We start from the raw sequence: 26,904 nt of genomic DNA on the forward strand, positions 1-26,904 counted from the left end.
CCCAGGAGCAAAGTGCTGGGGTTGTGTTATAATCATGCATCCCCCAGTCTTTCAAAAAGCTGTACTTCTTAACTTGGAAAATAATACTCCCATTCATTATATGGTAATTCAGTAATCATAGCCCTTCATAGTAATTGTTGAATAATAGTAGCATATTATTGGGAAAGGCTCAGTCAATTGCTGGTTATATGTGGTAGTGAATTTTTATTGCATTATATAATTAGTTGCATTTATTCAGATTTTTTTCCTACCAGTACAGTTATGATTTAGATACAACTAGACTGGAACATGTCATTAGATGTAGGAGGGTAACAGCATAATTGTTTCAGAGGACACAGAAGTACAGCTGTAGCTATGTGATGCTTAACCAAGACAAACTATTTTAGGGAATATCACCTCAGCAATTATAATGGTAATTAATAAATGCATCTTTTCAACCAGTCTGTGATATATTCTTGTTTGATTTTCAAAGGACCCGCAAACAGTAAGTTGACAAAATCAACAGCTGTGCCTCCAGGACCTCCAGTGTATTTGGATCTGGTGTACATCCCCAACCACAGCAATAGCAAGAATGTTGATGTTGAGTTTTTCAAGAGGGTCCGGTCATCCTACTATGTGGTGAGCGGGAACGATGCTGCTGCTGAGGAGCCAAGTAGGGCTGTTCTGGACTCCTTGCTGGAGGGCAAGGCCCAGTGGGAGAGTAACATGCAGGTATGCTCTTCTCTAGTGTTTCTACATGGAAATTTAAACTTCTCTGGGAAACAACTACAGGAAGCAAGAGCAGACTGCGGCTGCTCAGAGCAGGGGTTTGCAGCCAGGGCGCCTTGTTCACTAGTGATGTGAGAGGACACAAGGGTGAAGCTTAGAGTGGACCTTACCTGGCAGCGCCCCCATTTCTGGTTCTTCTGATCTCTTCCTGGAGAATAAAACAGCAGCCACAGATCTGGCTCAGACTTGCCTGCTCCTCACAGTAGTGGCAGCGCTTGCCTGGTTTGATGCTGGGCACCATTCGCTGCCCCCAAGCTGCCTGTTCAGCCTGTTGTCCTGGGCCTCTACTAGTGCTGCTGCCCTTTCTTCTTGAGTGAGCACTGCAAAAACAGCAACCAGGAGGGAGAGGAAGGGACGGCTTTCTACAGCACATCACCTTCCTTCCTTCACTCCCCCCAAACCGTTCTCCTCATCTGTGCTATCATACCTATAGCACGATTTCCAACAACTATGACCCCAAGCCTTCCCCCGTCAGTCCCAGGAACATCTCAGAAGTAGTGTATCCCCTTTAAACTCCGGGGACCTCAACAAGAAATCTGAGGAAGGAAATGAGAGTGAAACTCAATCCAAAACAGTTGGGAACTCCTGGTTTACAGCGCCATTTGGCTTAACTGTATTTGAATACTATTTGATCTTATTACTATACCATATAGGATCCAAGTTTGGAAACCTTACAGTTTGTAAGCAGGAGAGAAGAAGTGAATGTTTCATGGTTTATATATAGTTAGCATGTACACTTGGAAACTTCATATGCCCTTCTGACATAACACACAAATAAAAATTCTTTGTCATAATCTGAAAAGATATCAATGCAGACTACAGACTGCTACTTCTCTGGAAAGCTACATCTCAGCACCTTACAGAAACAAGTTTTTATTTTGATAAAATGCTTCTTTATGGTTATTTTTTCCTATCTATGCATTTAATTATTTTCTCTTATCCATCCACTTATTTGGGTATTTATTGCATAAAGATCCACTCTTTCCAAAAGGGAAATGCTTGCTGGTTGGGACTTCTTAAAAGATGTTTTTCTTATCACTGTCCATTCCTCAGGAGTTCTCCTGTTTTCTGTTGTAGGTGACCTTAATCCCAACCCATGACTCAGAAGTGATGAGGGAATGGTACCAAGAGACCCATGAGAAACAGCAGGACCTCAACATCATGGTTTTGGCAAGCAGCAGCACTGTTGTTATGCAAGATGAATCTTTTCCTGCATGCAAGATTGAACTGTAAGAACAAGACCATGCACCACAACATTAAACTTTGTTTCCAGAAATTCTTCAATTTGAAAACACCTTTTCTAAAATTTCAACCCATCTATTTCAACTGCTGAACTATATACCTGCCAAATGCTATACTGTGTCAAGGTGATGCAAATCACTATTATTTTTCAGTCTTTGCTGATTGCTAAGGGAAGTAACAGTATTCCCATAGTAGGGTTCAAATTACTGCGAAAAAACAGATCCAGTTTCATCTCTGCTGAACATTTGGAAACCATGCACTAGCAACCCCAACTGACTTCTGCCAGGTAGAGGCATTTGCCCTCTAAAGAAACACAGAGAGAGAGAAAGAGAGAGAGGGGTAGGAGGAGAAAGTAATAAATAATTAGATCTGCATTAGTCTCATGGCAATAGATGTATCGCTTACTGCAGTCTGCTTATGCTCTAACATGAAAAGAAAGTTTTAAATTTATATCAATCTGAGCTATTGCAAAGGGGGTCCTTACTTTACAGAATTAAGTTAGCTGGAAAATAAAAAGAAAGAGAATGTGGCTAGGAAGGGACGTACAACCTAAACACTCATTAGCAGTTATCCACTTTAATTTGAACTCTGCATACTGACATGCCATAACAATCATAGACCAAATATGCAAGTAGTTTGAACCCCATTCAGAATTTGAAAACCTTTCTTTCCACATGCAGACATGTTGGTCTAAGGCATGCTCCCCAGTGAAAATCCACTTACTAAACTCAGAATTGACCAGTCCACATGCTTAAACACCCACATCAACAGTCAATTAGCTGAAGCAAAATACCAAAGCAGTTGGGAGTACATACAGTAGACAATTTGCCTTAGAAAGTGACTTGAATGTACAAAGAAACTTGATGCACTTATTTTTTAATGTTGAGACAGCAAGTTTATAAAACATCTGTGTAGGATCATAGTTACACCAGTAAAGAAGTGTGAGTGTGCATGTGTGGTACTAGAAGCCTATCTGACTGGTCAAACGGCTTGGTGCTATGAATTACGTGTGTTAGTTATGTGATCACTTCATTGATGCACCTGGACAGCTGAACAAGGCAAGACAAGCATTTTTTCTGAAAGCTTCTTTTGTACTGTGGAAGCAAGATTGAAGTGGTGTCCAGTATCAGAGTTGCAAAACTTGGTGAAACATTCAGGATGATGAAAAAGGTTACCTGTGAGTCTGTACAGTATTCAATATTCCTTTGTCTTACCTTATTTTGTTTAATTTAAGAGTGAATATGGGAACAAATGTACAGATCCTTTTTTTTTAGTGCTGTGTGAACTTTTAATAGATGAATTTTTAACAAAAGTTTTCATTTACAGGAAAATGCAAAGAAAAAAATTTCAGGTGAAGGCAATTTTTTTTAGTAGTTTTATAAGATAAATGAATAATGTTGTTTAAGGTTCTGGTGAGAATGGATATTGTGGTAACATTTATTGAAAATAGACAACTGCCAATACCTTGGGGGAGGTGGGGGGGCACCCTGGTGATAAAATTAACCTTTTTATGATAGAAAATGGGATTTGAAAAGTTGATTGCCTAATGTTTACAAGGGTGTAACCTAGATTCTCAACCCTTGCAAGATCTTGAAGAAAGATAGAATAAGAAATGATAAGCTAAAACAAGTCACATTTCCTCCTCCCTTTCCTCCTCCCTTTCCTCCTCCCTTTCCTCCTCCCTTTCCTCCTCCCTTTCCTCCTCCCTTTCCTCCTCCCTTTCCTCCTCCCTTTCCTCCCACTTTAGCTCACTTGCAGAGGAACAGCATATACAACAGTTCCGTGATTTAAGGCAGTTTGAATTTTTTTAGTCTCAGAAGCTTTACCCAAGTAAAAATATTGTTTCATTGTAGGATGTTTGTGAATCTGAATATGAAGAAGGTGTAAAGGCCTCCAAAATGGAGATATGTGCTGGTCTCTATGATTCACCATTGTGGCTGGTATTAAGTTTCATGAAGTAGTGAATTATGACCTCGTTTTATTTTCTTTACTTATAATTTATTTCAAATTTACATTGATAGGATTTTTTTTAATGGGTATATGTTTGCACTCCTAATTTTTATGATTTTTTTTTTATATACTGCTTTAGGGCCCTTTAAATGTGGGCTCCTGAGGCCCATTTAATGCTGTGAATTACTGTTTGTCAATTTTGGGGGGTTTTGATTTATTTTAAATGTTTTCTTTTTTTTAGGTATCTCTTTTATTTATTGCTATACCTTTTAAGTCCTTAAGCATAACTTAGAATGACTATGGCACAAAAGGCAGATGGAAATGTATTGTGAAAACAAGCATGCTGGCTGGGCTCATAATCATTTACTTAAAATCGCTTTTGTAATACATAGTCTTCAAAGTTACAGGCAAAATATTTGGCAGAATAGTTGTATTATTTCTACAATTCTTTCTGCTTTGTCTACTTTCTTATATAGGTAAGATTTCAAACTTTTTGAGTGGGTGGGAACAGATTTTCTGATTCTCTGACAAAATCTGAAACAGTTTGTACCTCTGCTTTGGCAGAAAATCTGTTTTAAGTACAGCAGTGGTCCAGAGACTAATCTCATTTATGCTGCTGTAAATCAGCAACAATTTCACTGCAATCAGTGAAGTTACAGTTATTTGGTCCTACTGTAAATGAAATTTGAATCAAGCCTTAAATTTCCCCAAGTAAGTTTGTGATGGCTCAAGTATTTGCTTAAAAAAATAGGCAGTTACAGACGATCTTAAAATGTACATTCATTTTTGCTGCTACAAGAATATTAAAAACCCAGTCTGGCTATTCTGAGGTATTGTAATGCCTGTTCCATCCATTTCCTTTTAAATGACAACCACACCTGGGTGTAACACAGATATGAACTCCTCCATTAGCTCCTCTTGCCCTTAATGTCTTTCCTGCCTGTGGAACTAATCTAACTGTGCTAGTCATAATGCTGCACAATTAGTTTAGTAACAGTCATCAAAATGTACCGTGTACATTAATGATGAGTGCTGTTGATCAGCATAGATTTCTAGGAGCATGGTTTGATATGGATTACTCTAATTATAAAGATTCAATATTTAAGTGTAAAGGACACTCCATTTAAATGATGGTATTATCCATAATAGCATTCCCAGTCATGATCTTTGTGCTATTATTACTATACTGCTTAATAAAATTCAATGAAGAATTAACTTTAGAGATCACATCCCACTCCCGAACTTGAACAGGGCCTCTCTTGCATGCCTTTTCAAAGTCTTGTGGTGGGCCTGACTTCACTGACCTCTACTTTTCACTCCATCTTTCATAGAAATCATTTTTGATTTTTTTTTGATTACCTGACATACTGTGGTGAATGGAGCTAACTGTGTATATGAATGTTTTTTTTTAATTGTCTATGATAGCTTATGCATTTTAGGAGAGTCCCGGTACTCATTTACTAAGATTTAATCAATTTTTTAATTGACTTTTCAATCCCTCCCACCACAAGCAAGTTAGCTCCAACGAGCGCTTACTGTGCATTTGGGACATTTCTGTCATATGCTTCTCTTTGTTCCTCTGTCGCCAGAGGTTCTTGCTCAGTGATGATGTTTTGAGAGAAATAGTAATTTTGTTGGTCTGGATTTATTAGAAAAGGAAAAAGTATAATGTTTACACTTGAAAGAAACTGTAAGCTTTCATCTTTTCACTCAATAATTGAACAAAAACCTAAAAGTAACTAGGGGTAAGCATTTCTTAGAATGCAATTATATTATTCACCTGGTTTAAAAATGTTTGCTATTTAAAATAAAAAAAAAGGAAAAAAAGTCTGTTTGTTGTGGCTTTACAAAAAAATCTAAAAAATTAAATAAATAAAACAATGGCATAAAAATATTGAAAGAAAAAGAAAAAAAAAAGAAGAAAAAAAGAAAAAGCTTCTCTGCACTAGACTAGCTAGGAGCTCCATATGGCAGGAGCTGCCTCTTCAAGACTGGGCTGTAATCACAACTGTAAAAGAGCAAATCTGAAGTATGCTTTCACACATTTGCATGCAGCCATTATCTTTCAAACTATGGAAAGAAACAGTCTTGTTGCTGGCTGAGAAGCACCTCACACACCTCCTCTCTCTTGTTCTGAATGGTGTTTGTGTCAGTCTGCAGCTGTGTATGGTATTATGTCTTATAATCCTGCATCACTTCTATTCTCTCCAGTCATATCTAATGTAGAAAATTAGTTTCCAGTGAAAGTAATATGTAGTGCTTTTATGATATTTGTGTGCAATATCCCCTCTTCCATTGAGGATATTTGATGTAAAGGAAACAAGCTCAGTTCCACAATAAAATACAAAAGTGGTAAAGTGGTGTTGACATGTTTCTTGTCTTTGTGTATGTATGTATTTGTAAGTTTGCCCTTTCCTTCAGTCATGATTATCTAATATATGGGGTTTTCCTTAAAAGATCAGTGACTATTTAAATGCTAGGTAAGAACCAATCTCTTTAGCAATCAGAAAATAAACGGAGAAAATTACTTCTATCTTGTGGTGTAAAACATTATCATGATGTACCATGATGTGGCTTTTATTTTTTGTTCTCATTTCTGTATTCCTCAGCAGCATGAGAAAACACCCCATTTTCAGTAAGTACACCTTCAAGGGGCAGTGCCAGAGATAGCCAATAAAGCTACATCAGCCTGAACCCTCCTGGTTTGAAAAGAGACCTTTCCCAAACCAGGTGGTTGTTGCAGTGTAACAGAAGTGTGTGGCTTGTCGCCAGTGAACGCAGACCCTTGCGGAGTGCCGCTGCCTGGCCCTGTGGCTGGGACAAGGGGGGTTGGGCAGGACAGTGCACTCGGGAGGAGCTAGTGTTCGAGCTGAACTGTACTTTGATGCTCTAATTTTGTTCTTTACTTTTGGGGCTTACTCCTGTGAATGGCAGGCTGGTCCCCTGCTCCTGTTAAAGGGATGTTGCAAGATCAGGCCTTGCACCTTCAGAGTTTTGCTGGCCTTGTGATGACCGCTGGAGGGAGGTATGACAGCCAGCACCTACAGCTTTCTTGTGGGTGAACAGCGAGACAGTGGGAGACGGTAATCACGTGGAAGCGGGTAAAGGCTGGTGCGGCACAAGGCTAGGGGTGCTCACTGCAAGAGGAAGCAGTGGCACTGTGTGATTTCTTTCATCCTCGGATGGGAGTCCTCTTTGTGGACCCTTTTCTGTCTCTTCTAAGATTTCATTCATAAATTCCAACAATATTAATAGGTATTGTGTTTTTGCTTGAACTGGGCTAAGCATGGCAAAGTAGAGCAAAACAAAGACCAGGTGAGGGGAGTCAAGTGCTACAAATCTTGCTTCAGGATAATCCTGCTTATGTTTATGTCAAGATTTTTTGAGCTGTTGTGGTAGTGTAAAACATACCAGGTCAGATTTCTCTCCTGATAAGTCATCTGTAATTGCAGAGAAAGACTCTGGATTTACACAGGTAGAACTACAGACATTGTTTGGTCTGTAGCATTTTCATTGCTGATTACAGAGGCCAGAGAAAAGCACTTTTCTTCGGTGCAGCTGCTGAGGAGAAGAATTTTTATTTCCCTTAGTGTTCTTAATGAAAAAATTTATTCAGGTTGTAAAATATTTCAGATGGCATAGGAAATGGATAGTCCCTCAGTCCTATTGGGTAAACCTAAAATGAGGGATCTATTTTGTGGCACCCGGACCTGGAGGTTGTTTAATATTGATTTCTAGTATTTTAGGGTTGGGAGGAAGTGGTACTTTTTCATGGTTCCTAGGCTGATGGGATTGGAAGAGATGTGGGGGGTCCCTTGAGCCATGTTGGTGGTGACACCCTGTTGCTGCAGCAAGCCCTACTTTGGTGTTTTGGCAAGGCTGCTCAGCTTCCTGGAGGGTCACAGCGCACTGCCGCTGCCCGCGTGCATCCTTTGTGGAAATTGCCCCCGCTGTTACCTGCTGCTTGGGTCCCCACCTTTCCCTTGCACATGTGGGCAGGCCAGTATGGCTGGTGCGGGGCCGCCGAGGAGATCCTCCTCCCTTTTACTGTGTGTGTTTTCCTCAGATTCAGCCCAGCCCCCAGAAGCTGAGTGTCTCCAGAGAAAACCTGAACGCCCTCAGTTTACTGGAGGACTTGCTGGAGGCTTTTGACTTCAGTAGGAAATGAACATGCTCAATATCTTTTCCACCAGAAATGATTTTTTTCCCCATTAATATCAAAGAGAACTAAAGAACTAAATCAATAAGCACTGCAAGCTGCTGGAGCTGTGTTCACTGCTGTTTTTCAGGGACCCTTGCCCCTTATGTACTACTTCTCTGCACTTTAACAATTGCAGAGTTCCCAGCCCTGCTGTGAACAGCTGGCAAGGCAGCAGCAGAGCGTCACTGGGCATCTGCTGGCAACTTCACCGGCAAAATGATTGCATCCACAATGATTTACTCATCATGCTGCAGCCCAGTCATCACCTCTGCTTGTGAATGATGCAGGGAAGTGAAACAGATAGAACTTATCTCCTAATATCAATAAACCTAAATATACATAGCAATTCCTGTATACATTGATGTTATATCTTGTATACCTGTTATGGTTCAGAAACTCATTTTAACTGAGCGTTTACAAACACTATGTCATCTTGGCCCAGCTGTATTACTTTCTTAGCTTAAACAGCTGAAGGTAAACTAAACCACTAAGCCACTTAAATACTTAATATGAACCCCCTAGACTGCAAGTCAGTATTTCCAGCAAGAGTTTACAGTTTCCAAAGATGTAATTATAACAGTAGTTACCATGTGTATTAGAGCAGAATAGGCTTGAGAGTTTCTTTACAAATTCATTTAAGGAATGGATTGTCAGGAATGGCAATAAACAAGATATATTGAAAGCTGAATTTTATTTTGATAATCTAATGTGCATGTTAATGAAGCTCTAATGCAATTCCTGTGCCTGGGGCACCTGCAGCTTAGAACATGCTGAGTGGACTAGAGTTTATCAGAAAGGTTTAAGAGCAACAACAGAGTTAGTGCTGTAAGAATTGCTAGTAGAGCTTGGTGCCTCCATTGTAGTTACTGAATGGTACTATATTTCTGTGGGGAGACTGACCCAGAGCACAGTTTTCTTGAATGTGTTTACTATCTTAAACGGCTCTTGAATTATTGCCTAATGGCTAGTTCTTGACTTATACTTCATTCTCCATGGCTCTTATTTCAAGGAGTCACTGTCCCAGGCTCAGGTTGTTTGTCACTTATGTCAGCAGTAGTTACTCTTCTGCAGTGGAAGAGCACTGCCCTCAGTAATACTAAGATTTCCTATAATTATATTTCTGGCAAGTTAAGTTTAACTTTATTTTCCACAAATGTGCTCAAATATTCACCAGAAATACATTTTCCAAAGTTCAGTTAAACTTTCTACTTAAACAGCCCTAGCAAAGCCAACAGCACTACTTGCAGAATTGGATGCAGTTCAGTGAGCCAGATCTTGCATCCCTTGAGGATGGTGGTGTGACTCTGTTTTTGTAAACGTGACTTTGAATTTGTAAATATTGTAACAAATGACTTTACTGGCAGAAATGGGAACATTCTGACAGCGACCCCTCGATATTCTTATATTCAGTTTAGGCCTTACCCTGTACCCCCCCGAGTCATGTCGTTGACTTCCAAGGATGTGAGAGCTGATCCATAACAACTCATGCACACATTCAGAGCAATGCAAATGAAAATGGACGTAGTATTTGTTTTGCTCTATTGGCAGTTGTTCAGATGGGAAAGCCTTAAAACTTTACCTGCCCTTGGCCCTCAGAACGGGCTGTGCTGCTGTCCCCTCCGCAGGCACGGCCGCAGCGTGGAGGCAGTGCCTGGCCGGCTGCACACCGGCTGTCTGGGCAGCTGCGCCCTGGCTCAGAGTCTCGGTGATCCTGTCACGGGCAGTTTAGGAGACAACGCTGGGTCCAAACTGAAGTTAAAAAACACTGACAGCCAAGGTGCAGCCCCGGGGAGCCGCAGAGGTGGCGGAGCGGGGCCCCACGGTGTCGGCAGCCCGCAGGCAGGGGAAGGGGCCTGGGCCGTTTTGGGACCAGGTGGTGCCAGGGGCCGCCGCACGCAGGAAGGACACTGGCCACAGCTCCGTGGCAGCCGCAGAGCGGGTGGTCTCTGCCACGGGGCAGCTTTTGGGCCAAGGGGAGCCCTGCTGTGCAGCAGCGCCCTGGGCTGCCCGCAGCCAGTAGTGAGGGCAGCACTGCCATGTCGTGGGCAGAGAGATGCAGTCGGGCTGGGGTGGCTGGGGCCCCAGGCAGGCAGGAGGCGGCTGGCACATGTGGCCGTGGGGGCAGCGCGGCCGGGGCACCACGTGGCCGGGACCATCCCCTCCCTCGATGCCACAGAAAGGGCCATGCCGCTGCTTTGCCACCTGAGACTGGCACCCGACCAGGCCCGAGGGCGCCAGCGAATTTTAGGCTGAGGAGGTCAGGTGTTACCATAAGCAGGCCCCGTCCGCAAAAGGCTTCAGGCAACATTTACTCTAACTGCAAGGGAATAAATACATAATTTTCCTCTTGTGAATAATAGATAACGACCTTCAGTGCTTTGGAAATCTTACGTCAGAGACACTTGTGGGAGGAAGAGTTACATATTTGCTTCCCTAATCAGCAGCATATTCGGTGTCTGCCACAGATTTGAATCAGCAATCTGCTTTTTGAATCAAAGGGGCCAGCTTTAACCCTTGCAGTGCTGGTATTTCTCCAAGCAGCAGGCAAATGGTTGCCTCGGTAGCAGAGAGGCTTTGCATCCGTGTGGGTTGCTGCTCCCTGTGGCGGTGGTGCTGCGGGAAGGGGCCCCGCCCCAGCCAGGGAGGGAGCAGGGGCTGCCAGCACCGCTGGGATGTGCCAGGCTGGCCAGGCTGTCACAGGAGCAGGGCACATGCTGGCCCTAGGTAGGCTGGCAGTCACCTCATCTGCATGCACAGCTCGGTGACCATGCATGCAAATGTACTGCTTCCAGCACCGGGAGTTTTTCTGTACCTGTAGCTATACAGATACTTGGATAACAAGTAGGGAAATTATTGAAAAAATTTTGTGATGAAAGATATGGTCCTGTGATTTAGAAGTAAACTGACAAGGGAGAAGCCCCAGTAGCTTTAATCCAAATCACAGCTGTAGTCACAAAAGAAAACAGGATGTGAAGGAACATTTCTAGAGGGAGAGGTGATCCAAAGAAAGGAGACAATGTTACTACTGAGAAAGATCTTGGTCTGTCCCCTCAGGGAAATATTTTGACAGTCCCATCCACACACAGAAACATCTAAGCAGCTGTCTGATATGGTGCAGCAAAGAGCAGCAAGATTTCAGAAAGCACAAGAGCTTCCTAGGGAGCTCGCATCAAATGAGTACCAGGGAGCAGGACTGGGGGAACTCAGCAGTTTTTGCAGTTGTAGAAAATACAAAAATCATTTTTTTTTAATGTGTATATACACACATATACACGCACACATATATTTTTCCCTTGGTGCCCAGGCACCTGTTTGAGCAGCAGCTGATGAAAGGTGGTGTATGGCTTCTGTGCAGCCCTTCTAAATGTCGCCAGCTGTATCACAGCAGGTGATGGCTATCACGGGAGAGCACACAAGCCAAGGTGTTCGCAGGAAGGGCTTTTGACTATCTGCTTCTCTGTTTCACTCTGAGGAATTTCTGTGTGTTGTTTGAACTCCTTTTAAGTGTAGTCTAACAAGCATCTGAGAAACAGGTTGTGAAAGTGTGTGTGTGTGCGCACAATATTATTTGTGCAAGGAGGGAGGAGTCAAATCTATCTCACTTTTTCTGGAATGAGAAAGAGAAAAGCAGGTAAGTCAGACTGAGTTAGTTGCTATTCTGTTATTTTCCATGCTGCTGCCTCTGGGGTGAATTATTGGCTGTGTCTCCCTAGAGCAGCTGATCACATGCCTGAACAGTGCTCTTCCCTAAGGAGCACTGAATCTTCCCTTCTCACATGTTGTCTGTCCCAGTATTGGCCCACCCCACAGCTAGCAGATGAGAGAGAGCACCAAAGCGGAGAGTACCTTGTAGGTTATTATTTGATTTTCATCTCCCCACATGCACTCTCCAGATGCTAATTTCTATTTCCAAGGGAAGTGCAAACCTCTTGGAGGAGCTGCCTCTGGGGTCTGGATGCCTTGAGGTGCCCCAGGGCTTGTAGCCTGTACTGCAGCCTGCACGGCCCCTGGTGCCTTGCTGTCGGGTACAGGGAAGCAAAGAGACATGGCCTTGCTGTGGGGAGGCAATAAATATGAGATGATGTACGGGAGGAACATGAAGGGGGGTCAAGGAGGGGGAGCTCAGAGGGCAGGCTGGGAAAGCTGGCAGGATTGCTGGTGAATTCAAGAGGGTATAGGTAGGCTTATGGCTTGTGGGAATGTGAGACTTTGCTTGGCTAGAAAAAACTGGTTTGGCAGAAGCTGGTCACTACTGAGAGAGATAGTGGTGAGACCTGGGCTACATGGAGGTGCTGGATGGTGAAGAACTAGTTGGCTGGGGCCTGAGGTGGGGAGAAGTAAGAGGAGCCCTGGTGTGGGGCAGGTATTGGGCTTGGCAAAACTGACTTTTCAAGCCACAAGCAGCCTGGGACCTGTGTGTCTGTGGGAGATGGCTTTGACTGCAGCGGGTTTTTGGATTTGATTTTCTTCATCCAGCCCCAGAGACAAGAGCTGCCCGTGATGTGTTTAGTAGGAAAATTCCCATCCCAGTGATAGGTGGGACAGACTGGTGATGAGTCGGGCCTCGCGCAGAATACCTGGTCTACCCGCAGAGCAGCAGAACTGCTCCTGAAGGGTAGCACTAGCCAAAACTGGCATTCTCTGCAGTTCACTTAAAGCCTAGGCCTGGATAAAAGCTTGTATCTGCACTGTTTGAGAGGATTTTCAGCTTTAGCCTGCACTCAACATATTTGAACCTATAATGCCTGGAGTAAAACAAGGTGGAAAGCTGTAATATTAATTAACTAACAGGTTACTCAAAGCACACAGGGTGATTTCCCCTCCCCCCCACTGTTAGCATAGTTAAGTCTAAAATGGAGGAGGGACAAGTTGTGAGGGAACTGTGGTGGGGAAATGGCAGCTAGCAGCTTGCTAGCGCTCAGTTAGCATTACTGGGCTGGCACATCTACTGAGCAGGGCGAAGCAGGGCAGAAACAGCCTCCTTGTGCTGCCAAAAACCAGATGCTGATGAGAAAGATGGAAAAATACAGCAGCACCCCTTGTGGCCTAGCTAAATAGTATCTCATAAGCACAGGTTCAACACCTGCAGTGTCCAGAGGCCATGTGTTGGCAAGATGAGGAGAGTCTTAAAATGGTGTGGTGGTGTAGAAAAGAACCTAGGCAGGAAAGGTGGTTTCTGTGCCTGTAGCAAGGAGCTGAGAAAAAAATCTGACACAGTAGTAACTGTGACCCTTTGGAGGTGCCACCTGTGTTCTGGTACTGAAGGACCCCAAATACGTGGGCAGGAGAGGGAGGCTTCAGCCTCCTGTAGATGGACTAGGAGTGATGACCACTTGAAGCCACCGGTTTTAAGGAAGTTGTTCTTAGAATGTGTTTGGTCTCCCACTGTCCCTTAAGGACTCCTTGACTTCACCCCCTAGCAACCGGGAACTATTTAGCCCAAGAAAGAGGAGAGAAAAAAATACTTCAGGAGACTTGATAGGGAAAAGTTGCCTGGGAAAAGGCTACTGCTGGTTAGTCCAAGCCACAAAATCATCCACTTGGAGACTGCACTCTCTTCTTGAGATGTGAAAGAAACTATGGGACTTGTTGACAAGATGGGGTGAAAGGCCTTATTGCTGTGCACTGGGAACACAAACAGTATTTGGTGGATGTTGCTAAGATCCTTTCCTACACTTCAAACAAGTTCAGAGATTTGCTGTGTCTTCTCACTGAGTTTACAGTGAACTTGTGACATGTTTTTAAGCTATAAGACTAGACAGGTGCATGATAAAACTGGAAACGCTTATCAAATGCTTTACTACACCAACACACAGAACACTATTGTTGCCATAACAAGTTGCAATACAACAGGACTGTTGCTAGGATCTTCCTGTTTTTAAGGAACTTATCCTGTCAGGAGCTGTAGAAAGCTGCAGGCTGCAGCTGATCAGATTCTGCAGTGACAGGGAATGTAAGTAGGGATGGATGCTGATGCACCTGACCAAAGTGCATGAGCCATGAGCCCTTCCGCCCTTCCTGTTTTTTTTGTGCTCTATGCTTAGTGTCAGCAGCTACCTTCTTTTACCAGTCTGAAGGATGAAGCATGGGAAAATTACCAACAGAACATGTACGCAGATGATGCCAGAAGAGAATTGGGTCAAAAAACCCCATGAAACTGCCCAGAAAATAAAAGGGAACTACAATGCAGTATGAGGCTCTTTGGTGTTTGCTGAGGTGGTTGTGGATGTCTCTCCATTGACCTTAAAAATGGAACAAAGTAGTGCTAGTGAATTTCCAGCTTCCTTACAGAGAGATATTTTTAGAGGTACATCTAAGTGCCTGTGCGCATGCTAACTCTCTAAGCTAAAAGTCTTTAAAAATAGTTTTAAAAATAGTCCAAAGTAAGGCTTCCAACTCCATGTATAGTAGCCTGATCCTTCCAAATGGGTTGGGAGGGGAAAAAAGAAATCAATGCATTAATCCTCTTAGTGTCTGAAGTTCAGAGTAACCAAAGGATTCTTATTCTTTCCTGTGAGAAATGTCTGGTGAAATAACTTGTGTTAGAAATCCCTCCCTCTTCCTTTTTTGTCCACCCTCAACACCTTTCACCATAGGCAAGCCGCTTTTTATGCCTTTGTTTCTTTGTGTTGTCTCCATCCCACCCCCTGCCTGGCAGAAGATAGCAGGAACAGATATCATATACAGGATGATGATTTCTAAACCACGTGCTGTACTTCAGGAAATGGACAAAATGGAAATAGTTTAATTTGCGTATAGTAAGTGGTCACATAAAGACATGTTTGCAGCAGGATTAAAACGAGGTATTAATAACAGTGAGCACTTAAATTTATTACCAGAAGAATGTGTAACACTGTCTTTGAGTTCCAGTATTAAACAGATGCGTTAGCCAGCTTCCTAGCTTCCAGTTCCTGCTTAGCCTTTTCTCTCATCTCTCTTTCTCTCTCGGTAAGAAGTGCTTGTTCTTGCTCCCACTCCTTTAGCTTCTGCTCATGTTTTGCAATGTCTTCCACTTCACATGCTGGCAGCTTTTCCTTGACAAGTTGGGTGGTCAGGGTTAACAGGTTTTCAGATTCAACCTTGCCAAGTGAATGCAGCTTAGAGTACAGCTCCTGTCATAAAAATGGATTTGGTGGGGAGAGAGAAGAAAGAGAGCACCAGTCAGCCACAAAATAATCAGCCACAAAATACTTCCCTATAACAATTTGTGGCTGTTTGAATCTATCTGTTAGCTGGGTACATGGACCAAATAACTATTTAGCAAAGTGTTTTGACTGGATACCTTTTTTTTTTTTTTTTCATTTTTTCAAATGCTAGTGTCCACAATTAAGTTTTTATTGAGCGATAAAACTGAAACAATCAAGTTTCATTTCATTTGAGCTCTGAAATTCTCTGTTTTTCCAAGTTCAGTTACCTGGCATAAACAAAAATGTTTTTCATTAGCTGACCAGTCACCTACGACAAATATACTCTAAACACTTTGTTTTTTTGTGCATTAAATCAAAGCTGATGTAAAGATTTGCTCTGCACTGTCTGCATTAGCATCCTTTTCAACAGATGCAAATCACTTTAGATGGTCTCTTACTAATGGAATATTAAATAGATCCCATGAGCCCTTTCAGCTATAGTGAGCCACCACCACATTCCACTGGATGTTTTTCCCAACAAGTAATGTGATCTGAAGCTTGACTATGCTTACACAGACTGTACAATAGAGCTGAATCAAGTGATATTTATTCAGGGATATTCTATGCTGGATTATACCACTGTAGCTAAGAGCAATGCTTGAGCGAGGAAAGTGTGGTATTTCTTTCTTGAGCTTTACTTATCTAGATTTTATGCAGCACAAAAATATTAATTCACTTAAGATGATGAATCATCCAGTGATACTATTTCTGACTTTCTGGAATCTTTAGCCAGATGCCTCACTAACAACCTGATTAATTGCCTTAAAAGTGCAGATACACAGAGAGCCAGGGAGGAGGTTCCTGGGGGAGGAAGACAACACGGCACAGGCAGATTCTTTACCCCTTGCTCATTCATCAGATAGGGACACATTTTTCTGCTTGTTCCTCTAAATAAAATGTTTTCCTGAGCAGAGCACTTTTAGAACTAACTAGGTAGCCTAAAGAAGGGTACACTCTATGCTTCTTCCATTGGTCCTTTGAATAAAGCCTACTGTTTAGCATTGAAGAATGATGGAAAGAGGGTGACTTCTAACAAAATGGCAATTCTGGGTCACATGGACATCTAGACTTCCACCCCAGTTACCACTGGAAACTTAGGTAGTGTGCTGCTGGCCTGCAGTGTTCCTCTTACTTCAGCCCATGCTGAGAATCATGATCTGCAAATGCACTAACCACTTCTTCCCTCAGCTCCTGCCTTGGGGCTCTGCTCTGCAGCACACAGGAAACCGTGATGTCCCTTCTGAGGCCTCTCCACTTCTCCCCGCCTCAACCAAAACAACTATGATGGTTTTGCTGTGTATTGCCAGGCCCAAGGAGGTTTGAACTGGACAGACAGCAGATTAAAGAAGGCTCTAAAACAGCAGGCATGCAGGTGTGTGGGTCCTGGGTTTTTGGCTGTGCCAGCTTTTTGATTTCATGTATAAAGAAAGAAAACAAATGAGGGAAAAAAAAAAGGCTTTGAAACTACTGGACTAAAACTGAACTTCATAATATTTAGGCATATTCATCTGTATTTTGTTTGACATGTCAGTGAGAAATATGAAAAGACAGTGCAGTTTGGGTCCAGGAAAGGAATGTAATTCCTGACAACTGTCCTCATCCTTACAGATTAAATGTGCAGTTTAAATATAACTGTCTTATTCAGGCTCTCCCTACAATCACTACTGAGGATATGCTGAAAAAGGGGTTTGTGTGCTGAACCAAAGCAGTATGAAATTGAACTAGAAGAAATACAATGGACTGGGAACTAGCAGGACCTCTCTTCTAACCTACCACTGAACTCCTGTAATCCTCCCTGCTCTGCTGTAAACTATTAGTAAAACTAATTTTGGAAACTGACAAGCTGTACGTCCTGAAGGTACCAGAAGGGCACATTTTTATAAGGCTAAATCATTGACTTTGGAAAGCAGACTCCAGGGCTTTGTATGCAGACGGTCAGAGAAGGAGCACTGCTTTTAGAGCTGGTGTTTGTGTGCAGCTTGGTTCTTGATACGAACCCAGCGTTTACAAGATGAAATGCTTGCCCACTGATCATTGACACAGATGGAGGAAATTGCCTGAGGAATGCTGTACTGAACAGCAGGCCTAAGTATATGGTATCTGAAGACAGGTAATTACAACATGAATGACAGTGTCAGACACAGAGTTCAAATTACAGCTCCAGAGGTTTTATCTGAAAAGAGCCAAATGCCCTCAAGTCCTATTTGTTTTAGTGGAGAGGAAGGACATGCTGCCTCTCAGACATCTTATTTGTTAGTCAAGCTGACATGTTTTTTTCCAGGTACTTCTAAAAATGGCTGTTCTTCTGGCTGAAAGTAGACATGAAGTTCAAATACGTGTACAAAAGCCATGCATGACATGATGTGAAGCAAATAGACACATGAAAATCCAGTGAGTTACACTGTGAGGAAAGACATGGAGTGGAAAGGCAGCCTCTATACACTTGGGCCATTGACTAAGCCACATGTATTCTGCAAGAAGCATGAAAATAGTAATAATGCCCAAACACAGCACAGGAGCATATATTTGACAGATTAACAGAACTAACTCAGCCTGCAAAAAAATCACCACTAAAATCTGATTGTCTTCCCCTTCTCATTACAGAGAATGTGTGGGCTGGGTAAAGAAAGAGTATTTTGTAATATTTCTGTTTACTCTACAGACCTTGCTTTTTCTACCTGGATGTAAGAAGAGAGAACAAATTAAAGACTTCCTGAGATGTGAGGGATCAGTAATACTCATATCCAGTTGTATAACTTGTGAAAGACAACTGTGTAAGCAGGAGACAGAAGCAGTTGAATTTGACCACCAGGGGAAGATTGGGACGTGCTGGCTAATGCAAGGCTGGACAAACTGCTCTTCAGCAGCAGAAGTGCAGCTTCTGTGTTGAGGTTATCTCATGTGAGGGGCAGAATCTGTGCTGGGACAGCGGCTGTGAATGCCAACATCACCAGGTTGCTTCACAGCTGCCACCTTGCCTCAGAGCTAATGAACTTCTAGTGAACAGTCATCTCAGGCCTGTGAACTACTCCTGTAATTGTCCTGGGGCTCAGTCAGGAAGACTGGCTGCCTCTGGCTTAATGGACTTGAGAGAGGAGTCTGAGAGGTAGTCTAGACTTAGCTGAAATGACCTGAGAGCTCTCTTCTCATCTAGACAACTAAAAAATGTGGCTTACTTATATGTAGCTTACTGCTGGATGCCTAGACTTCACACAAAGGTTATGTCTTTCCTTATATTCAGACTCTTCTGGTGAGGCCTTAGAGCTAAGGCTGGATGCTGTGATTTGTTGGCCCAGTATCAAGGCACTCACTCCTACACCACAGAATGCCTGAACTGAGGTTAATTATGGAACTTGTGGAAAGGCTGAGGTGATGAGAAAACACCTCCACTTGGCACCAGTCTGTCCCAATCTGGCATTTATGCCTTGTTTTGAGCAAGGGTGTCGTTTCTACACATTTCAAGGGTGTCTACATTTTCTTTGTAGGGTAGATAATGAGAGACTCATAAAAATGTCTCACTCCCTCCTTCAAAGAGCAGTTGTGTTTATCCACCCGACTGCAATTCACCCAGGCATTAATTATCACATGCTGAGCAGCCACTGATTCCCAAAGACTTTAATTAAAAAGTTCTAACTGCCTCTGAAACAAGTTTAATATCTAAAGATTAGTGGTAAATAATTTATGTAAATAAAAATCGAAGAAGGGAAAAGTGTGCGTTTGTAAGGTGAAACCATAGGATACTAGTCTTTTCTAACTTCTAAAATTTCTTTAGAAGAACAGCTATCTGTATCCAGAACAACTGTCCAAGGTTGCGGCAGCAACAATGAAAAGTGATATGCTAAGGAAAGAGCACTACTCCTGGAACTACAGGCCAGATTAATATTAACCTGGGGTATTTGATTTTCACACAGCACAAATCAGAGATGATCAAATAAAATGGGCTCATTATATAGCTATGCCTTCATGAACAACTGTTTGTATTCCACATTGTTAGCAGCAGTGTGAAGACTTAAAGATAAAAGAAAGGGGTTATAGCCTTACCTAATTCCCCAGACTGAAAGTATAGGATGCAACATTCTTACTTAATGATAACATACATAAATGGACAATAAATTCAGGATGGTCTCATCCTCAGGACATTTTATTTTAATGAGCAAAAGCCCATACAAGGTCAGATAATGGATCTGTAATGACATACCACTTTAGCGAACAGGATTTGGATTTATCAGTTTGACGTATGAAAAGCAAAGATAAAATGCCAGCAGACAGACAAAAGACAAGTGGCCTTGAGCGTTTATTTCTTTGTAGGCTGCTTCGTGTTTGAGGCAGTAAAAATGTAATGTGACATCAGTCTCCAAAATGCTGGGTAGTGCTTCTGATGCACTGAAGGAGTGTCAGTCTAGTAGCGTATTAAGAGAGTAATATATATTTACTGATATATACTATGGATATTTACTACCGCTTAGTAATAACTAGATGAAAGAAAATCTCCTACCTTGAATCGGTTGTAGTAATCAGGTATTTTAGACTGCTCAGTTTCTTCTGACTCTGCACACTGTGACTTCTGCTCTACCTTCTCGACTTCTTCTGATGGTTCTGGATCAGGTTTTGCTTCAAGGGCAGACTGCAAAATGGTCTCCACAATATCAATCTGAACAATCACATTTGTCATCGTTAGCATAAAGTTTAGAAATACAATCTGAATAATACTGCTGTCACATTTACAAACAACCTCACAAGTTAATGTGTATTTTGAGGCGACTATAAGACAAAAAGAAAACCAAATTCTAAAAGAAAGTAGGTTTATTATTATTAGGAGGGATTGTGTATTGTACTTGGGGCAGACCAACCCCCCATCTCCTGTCAACAGTAAAACTCCCTGCGACTCAGATGCGACTGGTATTTGCAGATGTGTCAGGCATTAGACAAACAATTCCTCTTGGCCTGCTATCTGGCCATAAATACTAACTCTAAATGGTAGTCACATTGATAACAGCACTAGCACGATATACAGGTACAGATATATCTAAATAAGATGTTACTATGGAACATTTAAACAATAAAATCTGCAATAGATCATCACAATTCCTCTTCAGTGAAAATAAGTGGGGAAAACCATCTTTTCAGCAATAAGAAAATTCATTTCTGTCATTAGTTTGATAATTTAACAGGAAAAATGGAAATGTAGGCATATGTCATCTTGGTATAGGCATATTTTTTAATCTCTGACACCCTTTTTCTCTTCATGTTGCTCTCATGTCAAGGTACTAAGAGAACCACCCTCTCCTATCTAATTGCAATTGTATCAAAAGAATGCATCAGCTTCACTAAGAGACTTGGTGAATTGTTTCTGTATGTATTATTGACACAGAAGATGGAATTGCTATATGGATGTTGCTGCTGTTTTGGGAATAACATGATCTTTATAACTAAAATTACTGAATGCAGTCTGCCTGCATTTTAAAGATCAGCCTTTACTAATGTGAAAAGCTATTATCCTTCTGTGAATCCTAACTCTGCATGTTTATCAGTAGGATGAAATAACTGTGTGACCTTTGAACTTATGACACTTTCCACAAGAAAAAGGGATCTTGATAGCTGTGGTTTCATTTTCCTAGCATAAATATATAATGCTTACAGAAAAAAAACTAGGCTGATTTGAAATAACACATTCTTTACACTGAAATGTAATGGTACCATAAAATATCTTTAAGCTATCAGTAGTGAAACAGGATGAAAAAAACAACAAAATCATAAATGTGTGCTTGGAAATACACAGGCTTTCATTTGGAGAGTTTCTCAGAGAATCCAAAAAAAATGTATTGCTTGTCTTTCTTGTTCACAGTTAAAACAATATAGCACAATACTAAAACAATACTTCTATTAAGTTATTATGATAGTAATGGCACAGAGAAGAGAAACACCTTGCCAGTCAAAGATGGATGAAAGCTTAAAGCCTGAAGGGAAAGCAAGTGACTCTGACGACGGTTGGCCAAATCACTTGAAAATGCTTACACCAAAACTGCGTGATTAAGAAAGTTCCCCTGAAAGCTTGTCTTTTAGATAATGGACCAGAAGATAAAATCACTTGTTGAAAAAGAACCAAGTCTGCAAAACAGGATAGTCTCTTTTTCAAATGACTCTGCTGTTGGGCAGGCATGCATGGTCATAGTGGTTTACGTGTATCAATGCCATGACATGTATTTGCAAGAACTGCATAGTGGTCTATTTAGTCCCACCCAAGAGAGGCCCAGAATACTACAGGAAAAGGGGGTTTATGACACCTGAGATTGTTTCCACCCTAGCTGCTAGCGACCTCAGTGGCAGCTGATTGACCCCACTATTGACCTGGTGAGTGCTATTAGTCCTTCACCCTTGGGAATATTGTATTTTAGTTGGAGATAATCATTAAAAATATCTGTACAGATTTTTAATAGTAAGATCTTAATAAGCATTTAGATAGAAAAGACCAGATGATGCAAATCAATACACTGCAATTAGTTTATACTAAAGAAGGTTATGGACCAACATATTTTACTTGTTTTCTTTTTTGCACTGGGAGTCACAAAAATGCTTTGGGGTAAAATCATTTTGTTAATATCAGGCCCTCAAGGCCTGCTCCTGGTCCTGGTGAAGCTTCTATGATTTGCACTGTTGTTTTAGCTCTGCTACCTAAAATCCAAACCAGGCCAAAGATCTTTTCAGGGAAGTTTCTGTGTGGTTCTAACAGCTATTGCCTTTGGGACTCTACTACTGGATTTGTATGGTGACACTTGCAGCAATAGTGAATAATCAGCTACAATCTTATTTCATAATTTCTTGAATGATAGATGTGATAAAACCCTATAGCTTAAGCTGCTCACTGAACAAATAAAAAGTGTGTTTGCAAAGAAAGCATTGCTAGGTTTTACTATAGATCACTATTTCACTGTATCAGTACAGACACAGAAGGAAGAGACTAGATTAGACCTGATGTACCATAGAAAGACACAAACTAGTTTCAGCACTAGGATGTTTGTCTATAATCCAGAATAAACTGAGGGTTTTGCTTAGGGTTTGTAAGCAGAAGTAACTCTCAAATGTATTAGGCTGAGTCCTTCAGGCTTGGAGTAAGGAAGAAAATCCCCAAACCACACCCCAAAATAGCTAACTTTGAGATGTCTTCAGGCTTTATTTTTGTTAAAGACCTATACAAACAGTTTACAAACAGTGGCTGGTGAGCTCTCTGTCTGTGGTCCTTGGGATGCTCAGCTGTGCTCCCCAGAGTTGTTTCATGCGTAAGACCACAGTAAGTACTTATCAGAAAGAGGGAATGAGCTCTTTAAGCTGTGCCCTATGGTGGGGGAGGGTTTCACGTGCTGCTTCCTTCCTTGCCCTCTCCAGTATCGCATAGAGCTGCTTCTGAGTAGGGAATGCCAGGCGAATCTGCTGAGCAGTGCCCTGGCCTCTGTTTGTCAGGGAGAGGACATGAGGCTCATCATCATCATCATCATCATCCCTCCAGCAATGGGAAAAGCAAAGACCATAAGCCTAGTACTGATGCCAGCAAAGGAAAGACTCCCATTACCAGACAGCCCTTCAGTAAAATGTACCAAGAAGGGAAGGAGAGCTTCAGTGCTGTTTTTATGGGCCAACCCATGTGATGGTGGCTTCCTCAGTTACTCTGCCTAAGCTGGCTGGTTCCAGGCACAGCCTGAAGCCTAGAGTACTCCTAAGCATCAAGTCCCTTAGTCAGTGTTATCCTTGCAAATAGCTTTAATCCATCCACCCGCCCCATCTGACAGCACCAGAACCCTTCTAGAAATCACCCTGTACCACCTTTGGACCATCATCACTCAGGACATGACATCACCTCAAGGGCACACAACACATACAAGTAGCCAGGAAAGGCCTGGGATGCAACATTTCACCATCACTGCTAGAAAGTATGTCTCTGAGCAAGCTCAAAAGCTTGGGCAACCAAGGCATCTCCCCAACTCCTGCTACACTGAGCTCAGCTTGCTCTAGCCAGTTCCTTGCTGAGACAGTGTCAGGTGCCTAGATAAGGAGGCTTAAGAACATGCTCTAATAGCTTGTGGCAATAGTGGACACTCACATCCAAGGAACTGCTGGTAGACATCACTGCTGCCTTGACAACTGAGGCAGTGGTTCTGTTCTAAATGTTATTTCCTCCCAAGTCCTTTGAAATATTGCTGGGCCTGGAAAGGCCTGGTATCGTATAATTAGCAAGGCAGGGAATTAATAGGTCTTGCTGGGGTTTGGCTTGTAAGATTCCTTCTGTTAAGTGGCTTATCATCCTCATACTTACAGCTTCTTTGCAGATTTTGCTGTCCCCTGACAACGAAGCTACATTCTCCATCACTTGCAAGGCTCTATTCAAGTATCCAGGTGTCCATATCAGCGGCATTAGATTGTATACAGCTCTTAGCCCTTTATTCAACTCCACTTTCCCTGCGATGGAGCAATACTTTAACGTTAGTATTTCAACACTTGAGTCTTAAGAAAATCCATATAGGTTGGCTCTGTTTTTTAAAAATTAACAGCAAGTTTCTTGACATCTGTGGTTAAAAACAACTTTTCTACAAAGCAGCTCTGACAGAACTGCTATTACCCAGGGAATTATTAAACAATATAGTTTACAGATGGAGACATGAAGACAGATATTAGATCTTACTTTGTTTAAGTGCCTTTTTTGCCCAACTTCAAGTCTATTACATATTTGTTTCTGGCTTTGTCCAAAGAAAAAGAAGAAATGTGGCCACATTTCCTGGTTGACTGGCAGTTTTAACAGCAACTCTGAGCATGATGCCTGAAGATCTCAGTTCTTTAGCCTTCAAGGACTGGCTGTGCAGCATGTGTGCACTAAATCTGAGGAGCTGAACTCACTTGTGTGGCCATTAGGGTCTCCTCACACAGGAATGTCATGGCCAGATTGTATAAGCCTTACAGCACATGCTCTGGCTAATTGTACAGCTCAGTATTCCTACTTCTAGCTAGAGTTTCCTGGGAGGAAATACAGGAGACCTGACAAGCTGAAATTTTGGTTCTGAATTTAGGACATTCTGTGCACCAAGGTTTCCACTGACTTTAGCGGGACCTGTGATGTGCAGCACCATTGACCATGTGGATTATCTGCTGAGAGTGACACTAAAGAACATGAAACAGCTGTTCTACATACAGAAGAAACGCGCATCACATTCCAGTTGGTAAGTACTAATCTATAATGACTGTCACTCTAAGCTCTTGATTTTGTCACTGTGGGTATAACAAATAACACTATTTCAGTGTAGTTTAAGAGAGTCACGTATCCAAGTTCTCAGTCTAATTTGTACTCTGGCTGTAACAATGCAAAACCATGAAAACACATCTTGTTCTTCTTTATATGGAAGAGAATAGTTTAGGGAAAGCAAGGTAGTAAGTGTGCAGACAAAGCTTATGGATTATGCCTAAATTAAAATAGCTAAGGTGCTTGAGGCCACTCCGTGCCCGTAGACACTTTTCACTCTTACAGAGGTCAGTCCCATTAGTGTTGGCAAGACTGTGAAATATGTGACCTAACAGGAAATAGCTTTTGATTTACTGAATGTCAATGTCATGGAACAAGTACTACTGCTCACAGACAACAGTGAAGTGCATTTCTGAAATCAGCCACTACTCAACCAATCTATATGACATAAAAACATTCCAAAATGAATGCCAACTGGAGAGCAAAGCTCCTCTATCTGTATCAGTATCTCCACAGGATGACAAACAACAGCCCTATGAAAAATCTGCTTTCAATTTAACTTTCATATTTATCCCTCTTTTTGACTGAATATGTGGTTTCGTCTTACAGTCATGATAAGTCAGAATCAGCATCCTTATTCTGCCACTACACATTGTATTTTGAAGCTACGTTTTAAGAACATGCCCACATTTAATTACCCTCAGTAACTTCTAGAATAAAATATAATGCAATAATGAAACAATTGCATAATGATTAATTTTGAATTAATTAATTTCAAGTAAATAAAAATTCTGCAGAGGACAAAAACTCTCTGCACTGTACTCCTCTAAAGGTTAGAAAGATTATCTAAATTCAAGAATTACCTACCCCTTCTCCCCATTTCTCCCCTCCTCAATCCTAGACATATTCTTATCTAACTGTTCTTTAAGTAATACAGCTTATCATTAGCAATCAGGGCTCCATAACAGATACAGAATAAAGGCATTGCTGTTCACAACAGAAACACTAATGTTGCAATAAGCAGTAAATGTTCTAAAAATAGTGTTTTTCAAGCTGTGGTCTGTGAACTTCTTGGGGTTTTAGGATTACGTTTAGAAGCTCACAAGCTGTACCTAAAAAAAAAAAAAAAAAAAAAGACCCTATTGTTCCTAACTTTATAACTGTTTTATGGGATTCCATATTTTTGTTTTTAGAAAAAATTGTGAGTCCACAAACAAACAAACTCTACTGTTCTGCAAGAATGTCTTCCTTCTTTTAACTGCCAATCCAAAGCTGCAGGGAGCCCTAAACGAGGTTGTGGAACGGTGTGATAAAGGGCATAGCATTCAAATCAGTACTAACATTCCAGCCTTGCGAAACAGATTCAGTCATAACTCTGAAATTGTTCCTTCTACTATTTCTGCCTTTTTTTTCTTTAGTCTTTTCTTGATTACATTTTAATACAGCAAAGATGCCAATTAATTCAGCCGCTGAGGACAATAATGGGAAAAGATGACTATGAGGGAGGTAAAACTTACCGAGGAATGCATAGCCATACAGCTGGGAGCTAAAACCCACAGTGCTTGTTTGCTTTAGACCAGTAAGCAACAGAGATGCGCCAAGATTTCTCTCCTCTTCCCACTGCAAATACATAAACCAAGTAAGTTTTGCTTGACAAGCATGAAATGGCAGTAATCAAAGATAGCACATGAGGCTTTCATTGGATGTTTTAATAATAAAGATTCATTAAACATGTCAAGTGTTCAGAGTTACAGTACCAGCCTACACTGAGGAACATATATTCTGAGGAACAGTATACTTACATTTAGGAATAATTCTTTTTGGAAGACAATAAAATGTGAGCAGCTAAGAGTCTGCATGGAAATCAATCAGTGTGATTCCTTTGGGATAAAGATTTACTTTGATTTTACAGTGGTCAAACTCTGCCTTTGCGCTCTAAGTCTTACGAATTGCTTCAGGCTAATGATGTTGAAAACAAAATTACATGGCTTCTGTACTGGAGGAGCTCTTTCTTTTGAGTATGCGGTGAGTAAATGCATGCCCCGCTATTCTTCACTAGAATAGGAAAATGCTGAAAGAAGAATATGCTGCTAGGGGCTGCTCCATGTCCAAAACCTGCACTGTGAAAAGAATGTACGTTACTCACCAAGACCACTGTATGTCCACTTAGGAATGGCCTAGTATTAAGAGCACAGCTGTCTTTCCAGCTAGAAAGAAGTAGCAGCTGTCCAAGCCAGACTGCTAGTGATGGATGGAGAAGGGGACCCAATGAGTAAGTAGACTGAAACCATGGGAGTGGTGTGGATTTTGTTTTGCTGTGGGATAGTATG

The 26,904-nt window shown here is 41.7% G+C and overlaps 2 protein-coding genes across 3 annotated transcripts in view; one reads left to right on the forward strand and one right to left on the reverse strand.

The window, feature by feature from the left end:
- Window positions 1-6,317, forward strand: part of MAP1B (microtubule associated protein 1B) — a 72,395-nt gene extending 66,078 nt beyond the window's left edge. The window contains exons 6-7 of one of the 2 annotated variants that reach the window (XM_067316746.1): window positions 473-711; window positions 1,846-6,317. In XM_067316746.1, the coding sequence (XP_067172847.1) occupies window positions 473-711; window positions 1,846-2,001 (395 nt within the window). In that variant the 3' untranslated portion in view covers window positions 2,002-6,317. The remainder of the gene's footprint in view (window positions 1-472; window positions 712-1,845) is intronic. The other variant, XM_067316745.1, reaches the window with a different exon arrangement.
- An 8,569-nt stretch (window positions 6,318-14,886) lies between these two features.
- The window catches only part of MRPS27 (mitochondrial ribosomal protein S27), a 47,961-nt gene continuing 35,943 nt past the window's right edge, over window positions 14,887-26,904 (reverse strand). Inside the window, exons 8-11 of the mRNA XM_067316380.1 lie at window positions 26,092-26,194; window positions 23,657-23,799; window positions 19,844-19,999; window positions 14,887-15,273 (exon numbers count right to left, since the gene is read on the reverse strand). Of these exons, the coding sequence (XP_067172481.1) occupies window positions 15,034-15,273; window positions 19,844-19,999; window positions 23,657-23,799; window positions 26,092-26,194 (642 nt within the window). The 3' untranslated portion in view covers window positions 14,887-15,033. The remainder of the gene's footprint in view (window positions 15,274-19,843; window positions 20,000-23,656; window positions 23,800-26,091; window positions 26,195-26,904) is intronic.

The sequence above is a fragment of the Apteryx mantelli genome, chromosome Z, assembly GCF_036417845.1.
Source record: "Apteryx mantelli isolate bAptMan1 chromosome Z, bAptMan1.hap1, whole genome shotgun sequence".
Lineage (NCBI taxonomy): Eukaryota > Metazoa > Chordata > Aves > Apterygiformes > Apterygidae > Apteryx > Apteryx mantelli.